Source organism: Dreissena polymorpha, chromosome 6 (assembly GCF_020536995.1).
Source record: "Dreissena polymorpha isolate Duluth1 chromosome 6, UMN_Dpol_1.0, whole genome shotgun sequence".
NCBI lineage: Eukaryota > Metazoa > Mollusca > Bivalvia > Myida > Dreissenidae > Dreissena > Dreissena polymorpha.
Genome location: NC_068360.1, coordinates 70,816,884 through 70,832,029, shown reverse-complemented (window position 1 = coordinate 70,832,029; position 15,146 = coordinate 70,816,884). Strand labels below are relative to the sequence as shown.

The following is a 15,146-nucleotide window of genomic DNA, read 5'->3' as shown; positions in this document are numbered from 1 at the left end:
TGCCCTTTAAATTTTATACTTTTAGTTTTTAATGCAATATTTTACTTAATCAACCTAATGTAATGATCTCGATACACATCATTTATAATTTGTAGTTTCATTATATTCAAATCTAAATTCGCAAACAACAATAACATGGTAAAGTCATGTCAAAAATTTAAACGAAATGTGGTATGCCCCTTTTAATGTATTCAATTATCTGGTTTTTTGTTTGGTTCAGTATACACTTATATTTGTTTGATCTTGCTATACATAATTTGTGTCTTCACTTTAATTAAAATCGACTTTTGCATTGGCATACATAAAAACATTGATCAAGTCATGTCAAGAATTACAACTATTACCGTCGATATGCCCCTTTAAAATTTTTGTGCACATCTTTTTTAAGTTGGATTCTGTATTGACCTACTTGTACTGATCTTGTTACAAATAACTTGTGTCTCATTTACATTTAAATCTACTTTTTCATTAGCATACAAGAATACATGTACTAGTATGTGTTTTGACCAACACCATGTACTTGATTTTTACTATGTTTTGAAATTGTATTTTAATACCTTCAGTTAAACTTCATATGTGAACAAACGACCTCGGTTACCTATTGTTTTCTTTTTATATTTGTATTAAGTTATAACCCGTTAAAAAATATGTTAATTTGGAAAAAATCTAGGTGCAAAAAGGCATGTAAAAATACAAATGACTTTGATGCATTGTATTTATTTTCATATGTGAAATTCTGTTGTTTTGTTTCTGTTCAACAATTTGAGAAAAAAAACATGAATCAATCGATTCCTGTTAAAATAATAATTTGCAGTCAAATTAAATCAGTTTAAAATATTTTGTGAGAAATAGAGGTTGTTTTTAACACTTTTCTCATTAATTTACTCAAGTTTTTATGTCATTACAATTTTGGTGAATTGTTCTTGTGCTGAAATATGCTTATTGTTCAAGTGAGAATAAAAAATGAACAACGCCGGTGACCCATGATTTTCATTTTATTTTTCTATCCACAACAGACTGTCAAAAATTTCTATCAAAAATGTTCAAATTCTAGGTGTAGCAAAATTTGCATTTAAACTGCAGCATAAATGTACGAATATCTCAAAAGGAGCGTGTATCGATACGGTGGATGAAACTAGACGACAGTTATGAACAACGTGTAAAATGGAAATTAAATGCAACCTTCATTGTCTTATTCCTAGTCTCTTTTTTTGCCAATAACTTTTCAGTGTATTGATTCAATTATAAAACGTTGGTAAAGATGACTGCTATCGTACACTATACACAAGCAAACATACAATCCGTTTAGTCCTATGACTGAATCAAAGAGACTGAAATATTCGAACTTTACCACTATACACAAGCAAACATACAATCCGTTTAGTCCTATGACTGAATCGAAGAGACTGAAATATTCGAACTTTACCACTATACACAAGCAAACATACAATCCGTTTAGTCCTATGACTGAATCGAAGAGCATGAAATATTCGAACTTTACCACTATACACAAGCAAACATACAATCCGTTTAGTCCTATGACTGAATCGAAGAGACTGAAATATTCGAACTTTACCACTATACACAAGCAAACATACAATCCGTTTAGTCCTATGACTGAATCGAAGAGCATGAAATATTCGAACTTTACCACTATACACAAGCAAACATACAATCCGTTTAGTCCTATGACTGAATCGAAGAGACTGAAATATTCGAACTTTACCACTATACACAAGCAAACATACAATCCGTTTAGTCCTATGACTGAATCGAAGAGACTGAAATATTCGAACTTTACCACTATACACAAGCAAACATACAATCCGTTTAACCCTATGACTGAATCGAAGAGACTGAAATATTCGAACTTTCATTTATCTTTCCAAATTGCTGCCCTGACAATATAGCATTTGTTTTTAACATATTTTTAATGGAGATTACTACGCAATTCACAAAATTTGATAAGTTTTGTCACATTGAAGATGACTTTTCAAGAAGAAGACCCTATAAGAAATGTGTTAAGTTTCATACTTGACTAGCATTCTTTTAACTTAATCTTAATGTACCTATATATTGTGTATTGATTACAAGTGTCATTTTCTAGCATACAATAATAACTTAATGTTGTTTTGTTCCTTTTGATTTTTTTAACTTGAAATATTTTGTGCAGCAATCATTATCATCTAATTGTCATTAACAAGTGTGTTACATGTTTCCCATTTTATCCAATTGAATTCATTCTATATCAAAATCATATTAATACACTTTGCATTTTAAAGGAATTACAAGTTTTGATTTTGTTAATGAGTGTTGCATTTGATGGGTTACAGATTTGCAAGAAAATCCTGCCTTCAACAAAACTGTTAGTTGTTCCTATCGGAACTACAAAATAAATACTTATAACGTAATTGTCGTTATGATCATATTGATATTGATATCAAGTTATTGATTATGTCAGCTTGTTGAAAACATGACTTCAATATGTTGGAGGCAGTTTTGTTGTGAAACATATTGGGAACTATCTGTTCAGAATTGTTCAGTTCATTGGAGTCTCATGTTAGCCCATTAAGCCTTTGGTCCTATTGTTGTAGTTCTGGCTTGTATATTAGACTTTATACTGTATTGGCATATTTGCGACCTTCTTCGAATCAGCAAGAACGATATGGAGCAAATAAGCCACGCCATATATGACATTCTGCGTTTGATATGTTAAATCGTTATTATTGTGTATGCGTATTCATCAATTTTACTTTTTGCATTTACTGGTAATTTTGTCAAAATGTTGTACAAATGTTTTGATTTCGGTTTATTTTGTTTACATATAATTTAAACTTAACTCATATTGATTGCTCTTGATATTGAAAATGCATGTTTCGCTCAACTTAGCTCAACGTTTTAATTGTTAGTATTTGCATTGTGATCGCCATTTGGTAAGTTGCTCGTCGTCTGTTGTACAACGTAACCATTTGACTTGTAAATACTACAAAGGCCACATTAATTGTCCAATCATGATAACACTTGGACTGAATATTTGTTTCAAATATATCTCAGCCGATTTTTTAATGGTTTTGTGTTCAATTGAAAAGCATGGTCGCAATGGAGCGGCGCAGTTTTCCTTATACGACTATAGTCAAACATTGTTAAACTCTAGAAATAAGCTATTTGGTCAAAACATGATAAAACTTGATGGTTCTGGTCGGTTGAAAAAATCATGACCGCTAGGGAGCAGGCAACTGTTTTATTTCTTCCTGTTATGTTAATAGTGAAACCTCTACACACTCTAGAAATAAAATGTTAATTTAAATCTTTTTGAAACATTTGTTCTTATGATATATCAGCTAAGTTCAAACACGGTTCCAGTCCGTTGAGAAACATGACAATCATAAAACCAGCTTAAATATTTAACCTCATGATATTTAGGCCCATTTTAGAAAGGATTCCGGTATGTTAAACATGTGGCCATTCGGGGGCGGGACAACTTTACTTAGTTGGTTATAGTGAAACATTGTTAACACTCAAACAGTTAAAGATTGTTGTCCCATCTTCGATGAAATTGCTCAGAATATTTGACATAATGATATCTCAACCGAGTTTGACAATTGTTCCGGTTTGTTAAAATATATAGCTGCTACGGAATGCGCTAGTTAAACCTTTAAATTTCACAAAGGGAGATGTTGCTTCTTTCTGAAGGTAATAGCAACTATTAAAATGATAGCTATGCTAGTGTAATGTTCTTAAAGTTTATAATGATGGTGCTGTTGTTGTTGATGATGGAACCTGTGATTAATGCAATAAAAATAACAACAACCCAAATGTGTAATGATATTAAACCGATTATATGTTATATTTCAATTATTTCATATTATTGTTCTTATTTTCAAGAAAATATAATAGTACCATAACCAGTTTAATAAGAGGAACTTATTCATTTGAATCTTATTCGACCTTTAATCCAATAAACATGGTATGTCAGAAGCTGAATAATCTCTTGATTTAATCTATAAATACCTTTAATCCAATAAACATGGTATGTCAGAAGCTGAATAATCTCTTGATTTAATCTATAAATACCTTTAATCCAATAAACATGGTATGTCAGAAGCTGAATAATCTCTTGATTTAATCTATAAATAACTCACAGGCGTCGTATTTAAATTTGGTACGGAGACAACCTATTGTTTACCGGGTTGTTCCAGTTTATTTGTATTCCATAAATTCCATAAACTGAATAAAGGGTTAAATATGTGAACATACGTGATGCTGTGTGGGAATGTTTTCAATCATCAAATGTTTGTCATCATACTATCTCTGGAATTAAATATTAATGTGTCGTAAATACTTTTAATCAAAGTTTTATTCAAATATGGTAACACCATATCACACTAAAAACATGTCTAAATGACTGTTGTTTCTCTTATATATATATATATATATATATATATATATATATATATATATATATATATAAAATGTCCAGTTATAAATAAATAAGTAAACATAAAAACTTCCTATAATGACCTAAACATTTTATCTCATTATAGAAAGCTATAAATATGGTATTTGTTGTGTTCCTATTACACATTTTGCATTACGAACATTCTCGAAAGTCACATTTTTAACCAATCTTCTTGAACATTGGTAAGACAAATTTAAATTATTTTTTCTATATGATATCCTGGCCGTGATCATTTCTTGGTATTGTGGGTAAGTACATCATAACTCTTTAGTTAAGATTTTTGTCCTAATGATTTTAATATATTTGAAACATTACTGGTATATGTCGTGGCATGTTTTGCTTGTTTTACTTAAAACTTGAAACTGGCTAATTTGATGAAACGCCTATTTATATAATTATATTCAATGGCGTTGTACAAAACATATATATGTACATAAAATTGATAAAAAGTAAGCGGCGGTATTGATAATATTATGCAGCATTAATTAAAGGATTAATGATCCTAAAATGTGTGATATAAATAATAATGCTGTAAGGGCTTAATTGAAGAATTGTGAACAAGAAAAAACCACCTTTCACCTTTCATAATGCAACTAGCTTTGAACGAATGTTTTTATAAAACAGACTTCGATATTAACTCTTTTTTGCAGCAAGTCCAAGTCCATCGGACCAGTTCCATTTGAAATCGGAAGTCTACTACACCATTATTGTCGGAACAAATAAACACACTAATGTCATGTAATTGTTGAGTCAGTAGGTATAATTAAATAATCAGTAAACACGGAAAACCTATTTCAAATTGATATCAAATTGCTTAGTTTGTTTGTTATTATGTATCAACTTCAAACAACATCCTGTGCTTAACAACATACAATTTAAAAAAACATTGTGACACAAGAAGATACTACTTAAGATGAGTAATATTTCATGTTGCCACCCTGACATATCAACACATAAATAAAAATAAAACAATAGTTCAAGAATTAAAATGGGTGACATCTATTCAAAACAATGTTGGTGGACCCACTAAAGTTGCTTTATAACCACTGCATTATCTTTCACACTTTTGCCGGCATCGAGTTCTTGACACATATACCGCTCTGGGCTATGTAAGGAAATTAAAATGCCTTTGTTTTGAAATTGCCATTAGATAGTGTAGTATGTCTATGGTCAGTCAAGGTCTCCAATCTGACATGAGTATTTGCATCGAATAAACCCCTTTCTCACACACTGCCCTGCAGACTGCAATGCATAGGATGATCTCAGCTAGCATAAAGGTGTTCCCGTATGTATATATAGTATTCAGTTTGATGAACATTCTTTGGAAGAGTTTAGACACATTAAATGTTGCATTTTATCTGTTCATATAAATCTTTTGTGCTGGCCATTCTGCATTTTTGTCATTTTTGCAATTTTACTAATTGTGCGCCACTTATAGCTGATCTTTTTATATATTTTTTATGAAAGCGATTTTATGTTAGAAGTATCAAAAACTAAACAACTAGATTTGATTCAACGTTTTAACCTAACCAGTAGGTACATTGATGACATACTTATTTTAGATAACCCATACTTTGAACAATATATTCACAATATCTACCCGAACAATCTAGTCTTAAATAAATCGGGACAATCCAATACAGATCAAGCGTATTTTGACTTACATCATAGTATAAATAAAATTATGAGTAAGACAAGTTTATTCGACAAACGGGACGACTTAAACTTTAATATTATGAAATTTCCGTACCTAGATGGTTTGATCCCTAAAGGTCTATCCTATGGTTTTTACATTACGCTGTTGGTACGTTACGCCAGAGCATGTTCATGTATTAAAGATTTTAATGATCGTTATTGTATATTACCGAAGAAATTTCTAAAACAAGGTTTTTTGTATCATAACGTACGAAGTAAATTCGCTAAAGTTCACTCAAATTTTGGCGATTCAATTTCAAAATATAATGTTCCTTTAAAGTGGCATTTAACTAATGGAATTTCCCACCAATCATTTTATGGAGATGTTTTGAAGCGTGTTCGCAAATTAAAATATCTTAAAGAAAATGAATATATTAAACTTTACAATTAAATAAACTATTTTTTATCAAAAGGATATGATGTTAACGTACTTAAAAACACGTGCTTGTTGGTTTTCGATTTACTATATCTTTATTCTCTTAAAATTTGGAATCATTAATGGAATTACCATTTTAAACGTTTGATTCTTAAATATTTTATTACCGAAGCTGGTTTTATCATTAAATCAATTTTACAGTACCGCCTCTTTATTATTTTTATTTTTATGTTACTGCACTGCCCCTGGATTTTTTTCACGTCATCGTGTCTTCGCTTGTCAATTACGTCATACGATATTCTTTCTCTTTTCTCGCAAACATAGATTTTTGGGACGTCATTGCTTCATACTTTCGCTATTTTAATGTACATGCATAGGTCATTCAGTTTAAAGCGTTCAATTTGTATTGTGTTTTCTCTCTGGCAGGCGTTTCTTGTTTGATTTTTTTTGCAGTCACATAAACAACCAAGCTATGTAATATGGACCTTTTACACCCATTATTGCTGCTTCTTCCTGTATTTGCGCGATGATGATCTGAAATATCAACTCCATGACGCTATATTCTTAAATCTTTTTCTATAAAGAAGGAATGTAGTTGACAATTGTTTGTAGTTTAATTTCATCGTTCCTCAAAAAGTTGTATCTCTCTTGCTCTGGTATCTTTCCTACCATTGAGTAATTAAATGGTAATTAAATTGAATACGTTTTAATTCCCTTTTATTATTGTATTATTTGAGTTACAATGCTATGAGGTTAATTTTTATTTACACTTAAATGTATCATGAATATTGCTGGGCCAAGTGTGAGGATGAGGTCTCTAAAACCGGTTTAAACCCCCAATGTTTTGCATTGACCGTTCCAAGGCGGTGACCCCAGCTTTATTTTTATAAGTGTTTATGTTATTTTGTTTTGTGCTGTTTTGTACTGTTTTGGCACACTTGCCTTAAATAAAGGACCAACTAATTGTTTATAATAAGAATTCAATACTGCTCCAGCAGCTGGGGTTTCAGTTCTTTATATTGTGTATGTTACATCACATTCTTGCCATATCTGCTACACTAGTTTCATCCCCATATGCTGCTCTCTCAGCATCAAACTTCGGCGAACTGACAGAATATAAGCTCTATATACATACAGAAATTTGTTGAATTATATGTCATCGACTATTTTTGTGCTATGATCAATTACCTGAGCGATCAATGTATATTGCTGTATGTGTAGTAATTTAATGGTCAATCGTGTGGCTACAATTGGACTCCTTTGTAAATGTGTTCCTCAGTTACAGTACTTATCAAGGACTAAATGTTTGCCCCTGTGTGTTGATGCAGAGCCAAGAGTCGTAAGCATGCTGGTTCATGCTGTTTTAAGTGCCTTAGATACTGCTGGCAATTTACAATTATCCTTATTAATCACAGTAAAACGTCACTTAAGATTTACATTATGGCTTTGAGAAAGTGCATATAGAAAATGCACTATGTCTTTACAGTTGGCAGATCCAGTTCTACCCTCGCTTGTGTTCTCAAAATGTGCAACATAGGTTGTATATTCAATCAAAAGAACATCAAAAAACGGCTGAGATGTGGCATCCATGTGTTACCTGTCAGATTGACTGGTTTTACCATTGGTTCGTCCATGACATCAGTAAATTAAAAAACTCTCTAAATCATCGTAAATCTATATAAAAAGAAACATGCCTGGTATGCACAATAACTGTTAGGTATTGACTCACTATTTTCATTCTAATTAACTTGTGAAAGAAAGTATTTCCTTTACAATAAACTATGCTGAATTTTAAACATGAATTTCAAACATATAAGTAATCGAGAATGTCACTGTTTGTTAAGTCTTTTTATGGCACTATCCATATGGTCACGAACAACGTGCATACAAGCTTTAACCCTTGATCAAAGACCTATAGAATACAAAGATTGGAGACTTCTCAGCTAAAGCTATATTCCGCGAGAGTCACGTGACATTGATTTTGGACATGCCGGGGACAGGTACTTTCGGCCATTTTGTCACGGATTACGAATTATTTCTTCGTAATTAATCGTAAATATTTGTTGTCGTATGGTATTCAGGGCATGATCTGGTAAGTTTTTATTATTTTGACATCTGTATTCACAGTCTTAATGTGTTAATTAATGTTTAAAGCGCTCGATTGGTGGTTTGCAGATGAATATATGTCTGATTTAAGCTCTTTTACCCTGTCGTTCACGCCTGCCGTCAAACGTGTTTTGGTTCTTTTTGAAAAACTTTTTCATTTCTCATCCCAGATTGATGAAGTATGATTTTTATGCTAGGTGAGATGTTAATCTAGGTGTGATTTAAACAACTGGACGAAATAAGGCATTATAAATGATTTTGCCATTGTGAAATTGGTACAGTTTTATACTTTAATTTCATTCAATCATTTTTCACACCTGTCGCCAGAGTGTTTTGTTTCGTTTTGAAAAAAAAATATATTTCTTATCCCAAATTGTAAAGTAAGATGTTTATGCTAAATGAGATGTTAATCAAGGTATAAATTAAAAAAATACATGAAAATAATCAATTCAAAAGATTTGGCCGTGTACTGCGTTGGTACAATTTTAAGCTCTTTTTTATGTTGTACACGATTGCCGTCAAACGTGTGTTGGTTCTTTTTGAAAACATTGTCATTTTTCATCCAAAATTTATGAAATAAAATGTTTATGCTAGGTAAGATGTTAATCAAGTTATGAATTTAAAAAAACAACATTTGATGAAAGTATGCATTCTAAATGATTTGTGGCCTTGTACAATGTTGGTACAATTCTAATAATCATTTATGGATTAATCAGTTTTAATGTACACAAATGCAGTCAAACGTGGTTTGGTTCTTTTTGAAACTCTTTGTAATTTTTCATCTCAAATTGATGAAGTAAGATTTTTATGCTAGGTTGGATGTTTATCTAGGTATAAATTACAACCCTGGATGAACATATTCATTTTAAAGAATTTTGGCCTTGTACGATGTCGGTACAATTTTAAGCTCTTTTACCATAGTGTACAGACCTGCCGTCAAACGTGTTTTACTTTAATACAGCATTTCATATTGTTTATAACATACTATTACAAACAAATATATTAGAATCTAAGACATTTAAAACAAGTACTTTCCTTTATTGGACATCACAATGACAATTAAAGAATGAATTTGGCGGCCGCGGCCACTGATCACACAATTAAAATCAATCAACAAAGTAAACTGATATGAAGTTAAGATCCCTTCTTTTAATTAATTCCGAAGATTAAAGAAAAAAACAAACAAAACATCTCTTACCATTTTCTAATTGATCTGACAATTAACACGTGCGTGAAATGTTTTTTTTTCTTTCGCGAAATCTTAGTTCAGGAAACTTAAAGCTTTTATTAATTATGAAAAGAAAAAACTGGGTATTACAAACAAAACTTAAATAACCTGTAACTCATGTATTAGATCTAAATAAAATAAAAAAAATAGAGAATAAAAAAAAATGAAAAGTCTACAGAATCAGGACTGAAACCGTTTTTGGGATCGAACGATCATATAATTTATTATACTGTAATTTTGTTTTTGTCAGAAACCTAGATCTATGTGTCCACATATATATCCGATTTTAAATAATATCATTTTATTTTATAAAGTTTTATATGTTTAATAAAATGAATACGAGAATATTTTATCAGCAAAAGCCTTTTAAATAAACTATTCAACCGCATTCTCGCCGTGATTTGGAAATTCGTATAGCGCTGTTTCTTTAACCAACGCGGCATTATAAATTATTAAAGCATAATTACTAATGTTTCTATGAAACTTTTTTTTATAAAAATCTGATCATTATTGACCAAGGTAAAGCCACATTTCTATAGCGCCGTAACATTTTTGCATAACTTTGCTCGATAATAGTAGCCATTGCTACTGACGCGTCGCTATCTTATCGGCTACTTGACCAAATGACCCCGCCGCGAGATAGAACGATAAAGCGCTAAGTTTCTAATCTGTGTATTGTATAGGTCTTTGCCTTGATTAAAACGAACAAACACCCACATTGCCAGTGTGTGTCGTAAAACTGTTACACACAAGCTTTTTAATTGTTTAATATAATATGTTTGCCCATGTCTCTCATGCTTTGTACAGTGTGGCATTTTATAGCAATTGTCCTATAATTACATGTATCTCTTCCCTCGACAAACCGGCTGATTTTCTGCGTGGTATACAACACGTTTTTGTTTTGTTTTTCTTCATCATAGAGCCAGGAGAACTCACGCTTCCATTTTGGATAAAATGACGTTTTTGTTTCTCTGCATATTAACGATAATTGTCATTTTGTACTATCCAATGCACATTCATTCACGAATTTGTCGGAGGAAAATCCGAACTTGAAAAGATATTCTTTTTAAAAGTATATTGTCTTGTATGCTTTGCATACATTGTACAATGGCGATACGGCATTCCAATATAAATCGTACACGCATGCTCTTAAATGTACGACACCGAATCGTCATAAGAAGCTAATTAATATTCATGTCAACTTGACAAATTTGAACCAAGCAATTTATTCGGGACGCTCTCCCTTGCGTCGAATAAAAGCGATGAATCATGAAAAATACTCGGTGTTTGTTTTATATATTCTTATTTTGTTTTGAATAAAAACATTCCGGAAACTGCTTCCTTAGTCGTTTGTGACTACGTATACATAGCTGATTAACTAGTCAGAACTTCGCTATTACTAGACAACGTTGTTATGGCCAGCCTTATTGTTGAACCCTGTATAATCATACATTTCAGAGTTAAATTATCATCCGCACACATACCTGGCTGCAATGAGTTGATGCATTTTTCCTAGCATTTAAGTATGTGTACCAGACGTTTATTCCATGATGTAAAAAGTGATCATCCCATCACAATCCGACACAACAAGTAGCAAGAAAACTTGGTCAGAATTTAAGCTATTGCACAAACATTACAAAGGCCATTTCAATAAATTATTTTTCTTTTGATTTCAAATACGTGCAACAGGGGCTTCTGCCATCTTCGTATAATTATTTAGATCTAATAATTTTGTATTGTTAATGGCGTGTTTTATTTATGTACATTTCCATACAAACCGCTTTGGTTTAACGCTGGCCGACATTTTTTAATTGCAATACGCCCCACGCATAACGCAATAAATTTAAACTGACATTAATATACTGGATAACGCTGTAAATGGCTGTTTGTGTTTAATAGATGATGCTCGAGCAACAGCGTGATCCTTTATAAAACTCGCATTTGGCTTAAATCATAATGTCGAGTCTGGTCGATGTTTTCACTGATAAAGGAACGACAAACTGGTTGAAGGCATGGCTGGCAGTGGATATTGCAAAGTCAGGATTAGATCAGTTCGCGGATAACGAGGCTAAAACTGTACATGCCAATATATACAACGCTGTCTGGTCAAGTGGTCAGTTTCCAGCTATGTGCATTGGCTGTTGCACCGCAAATTTGCTGAAATGCCCAACACCAGGAATATGCAATAAACGAGGTATAAACAGCGTATGTAAGGGTATGCATGATACCATAGCAAAGCAACCTCGACCTTGTCCTACTAACGTGTGTAATAAAGTTCTCGACGAAATTAAAACTCTGCACAAATTTTCCATTCCTTCTTGGAAAAACACAAGTGCAGAGCAATGGGCACGTAATCATTGGGAAATTGCCAAGGCGTATTTACCTAAAGACGGATATGCTGGAAAGAGTTCAGTCCAAGATACAGACTTCAACGGAATCATCAGTTTTATGATGAACTGCAAACACTTCGATAACAAGTTTTCTTTTCCTATTGCTACCGGAAAACACAGTCCTCCGTGTCTACTGACTATGGTAAGTTAACAATTATGTATATCGATGTATTTCATAAATTTGCCTGCGATGAGGAATATATTTAATTTGAATCACCCGCCCGTCTATCGAGCCAAGCAGGGTATGATTTATGTTGACTGAAAGCAAAGGTATTTGTTTAAAATATTCAATGCCACAATTGCTTTATCAACAGCAAAATAAAGGAAATCAATCAAGCTATAACTTGGTTCTTAGAAGATACCTTTTTTATTCGGCTAATGTATTCTTCAGAGTCTAAATGTCATAAAACTATTTTAACTAATACAAATACAATCAAACTTGACAATCATAAAAAGGAACCACCAAAAACGCTACTTTTATTTATGAATATACTTCATGATGTCAGCGCAACTGAGTGCACACAGCACAGAGCACATTTGCAATATTTGTGATCGCTGTTCGTCTACAGAGGATAAGATAAGATTTGCATTGATTAACGCTTGAATTATGACTGTTTTGTTACCGGTTAACTGCCTTGTTAATATATATGCATAATTCAGGGCTTATATATTTGACTCTATACGACCTTACATTTTCTTACCAAAACGAAAATGGAAGTATCTGACCTTTATTATACGTACTTAGTAAAAGTGTGTGGATGTATCAAATTATTGCACGCACCATTCCTTACACACGTGCATTAGATGTAGACGTTGGTACAACCACGTCTGTCAATACTTAGATAAAGTACACATGTTTCGTGTCTTTATAGGCGCGAGAAATTGGCAGAACTGTCCGTCATTCGTCCCAGTGTAAAGTCACCGACGCAGATCTCCAGGACATCTTCACAACACTGACTAACCTGCTTAGTGACCAAACGAGTCTTACACTTGACGTCACTGCTCTGGAGGCTGTGAAGAAACTAGCAGAGGTATAAGTTAGTGTTCATTTACAAACTTTTTGTTGCGTGCGTTTGTATTCAAAATATAAGGGACATAAGGGTCGAACAAAACTTCTATTCAGCAATAAAATATTAAAGCACGTATGATTTGTATGAAATACCTAAAAACGGTGTATTTATCGCAATAATTTATTACCGGCACATGAATTTTAAACTTCTACAAAACGTTTTGGATGATAACTTTAATTATACGTTTTTGAAATGCACTAATGTCCTTAATATGTAGAGACAAAACAAACACTGCAAAAACATTCGTTTTTGTTGAATTTAAATCTACACGTATCCAAAATGTATACGTTTCCGTCAAGTTTATTACTGAGCGTATGTATTATTTATAATATGGAATGCAGGCTGGATATGCCTCTAACATTAAAATAAACTATAACCATATAATGGTGAAATTGCCGCATAACATCTTGAAATCTTTTTTGTCGATCGTTACATGTTTTCCCCACTTGTCAAAGCAAACTGCTAGATTTTCTAATCCAGAAATTATTGTCCACGGTGATGTGTATTTTAATAGATCGTTGATATGACATAAATAACATTAGCTTAAATGAGAAGTTATGTATCAGGCATTTTAAACTACTTATATATAATTGCTTTAAAACGAAGAATTACAATTACAAAACTAGAACTTCTTCATACAGTTGTACATACTGGTTTTATGTAAAACTTGCTTAATGGGTAATATGTGTTTGTTGTTTCACATTTCAAAATTATTTTATCCAAAACAGCTGCAAAAGGAGACATTAAAGATAACCACGGGGGAAATGATTCATTTACTAGACGCGGCAAACGATACACTCAAGAAAGTTCAAAATATTGCTGATAAATCTCTGGATGAGATGCAGGTGTACCTTAAACAGTGTAAAAAGGATTTAAAGTCACACACAGACAAATGTAAACATGAACTGAATGACCATACTGCCAAATGTACAAAGGCCATATATGGACATGCTAGCAAGGCTGTGGAATCAACCTATGCGCAATCTTGTAAAGGTATGCATGATTTTGTGTTCACTGTAAGTTGTCTATTGATAGCTCCGAGGGCACATTTCGGATAATTTATTAAGTATGTGAAAGCCTATACTTAATCTCCGTTTGCATAGTTAATTAATCGCTTGTTCGACAACAAACTATTTAGAGAAATGTTTGTCGGTATGTTTGCTCATAATTTGAGGATTGAAAACAATAATGCGATTATGAACGCTACGGGCAAAACAGAATTAGTGTGCACATAGTGTTATCTATTGAAAATTCAGTTATATGTATAAGACTCGCGTATTCGATTTATCCGACTTGAATTGTACAGCGCATTTAGCTTTACTCCGAAACACAAAATTCATACTACATTTGCACAATGTTTCCCTTGTGCATTCCACGATATGTTCTGTTCGTGAAGAAAGTTCAAGCTCGAACGACAGCGCACAACTCAATTTCAGTTTTAAATGTTGTTAGCGTATTACAGACTCATAAAACAGGATTATATAGACACCTAAATCTACACCATTGAACAAGGATCAGGATTTATTACTATCATATAAAATTGTAATCAAGTTTCAGAATAAAGTATTTAATTCTTGTTTAGGTGATTTAATTTTAGACAAAAATCGTTTTTAGAGATGTAACAATTTACAAGTTCCGATATTTCTGCCAAGCAAAGTCAGAAAAAATTGCTGACTAATTCATGCAAGTAGGTTAATTTTTTGGTGATTTTTTGTGAGCCGAAATTGTTAACAATATCTTTATATCATATGCCTTTGAACGTTATGGTAATAATTGTACAGCAATGACAGTTCTTCCAACATTTTTAAATACAATGACATAT

The 15,146-nt window shown here is 32.3% G+C and overlaps 1 protein-coding gene across 1 annotated transcript in view; it reads left to right on the top strand.

Moving 5' to 3' along the window:
• The window catches only part of LOC127835788 (uncharacterized), a 35,095-nt gene that overhangs the window by 10,051 nt on the left and 9,898 nt on the right, over nt 1–15,146 (top strand). Inside the window, exons 2-4 of the mRNA XM_052362224.1 lie at nt 11,764–12,396; nt 13,127–13,285; nt 14,053–14,317. Coding sequence (XP_052218184.1) covers nt 11,821–12,396; nt 13,127–13,285; nt 14,053–14,317 — 1,000 coding nt within the window. The 5' untranslated portion in view covers nt 11,764–11,820. The remainder of the gene's footprint in view (nt 1–11,763; nt 12,397–13,126; nt 13,286–14,052; nt 14,318–15,146) is intronic.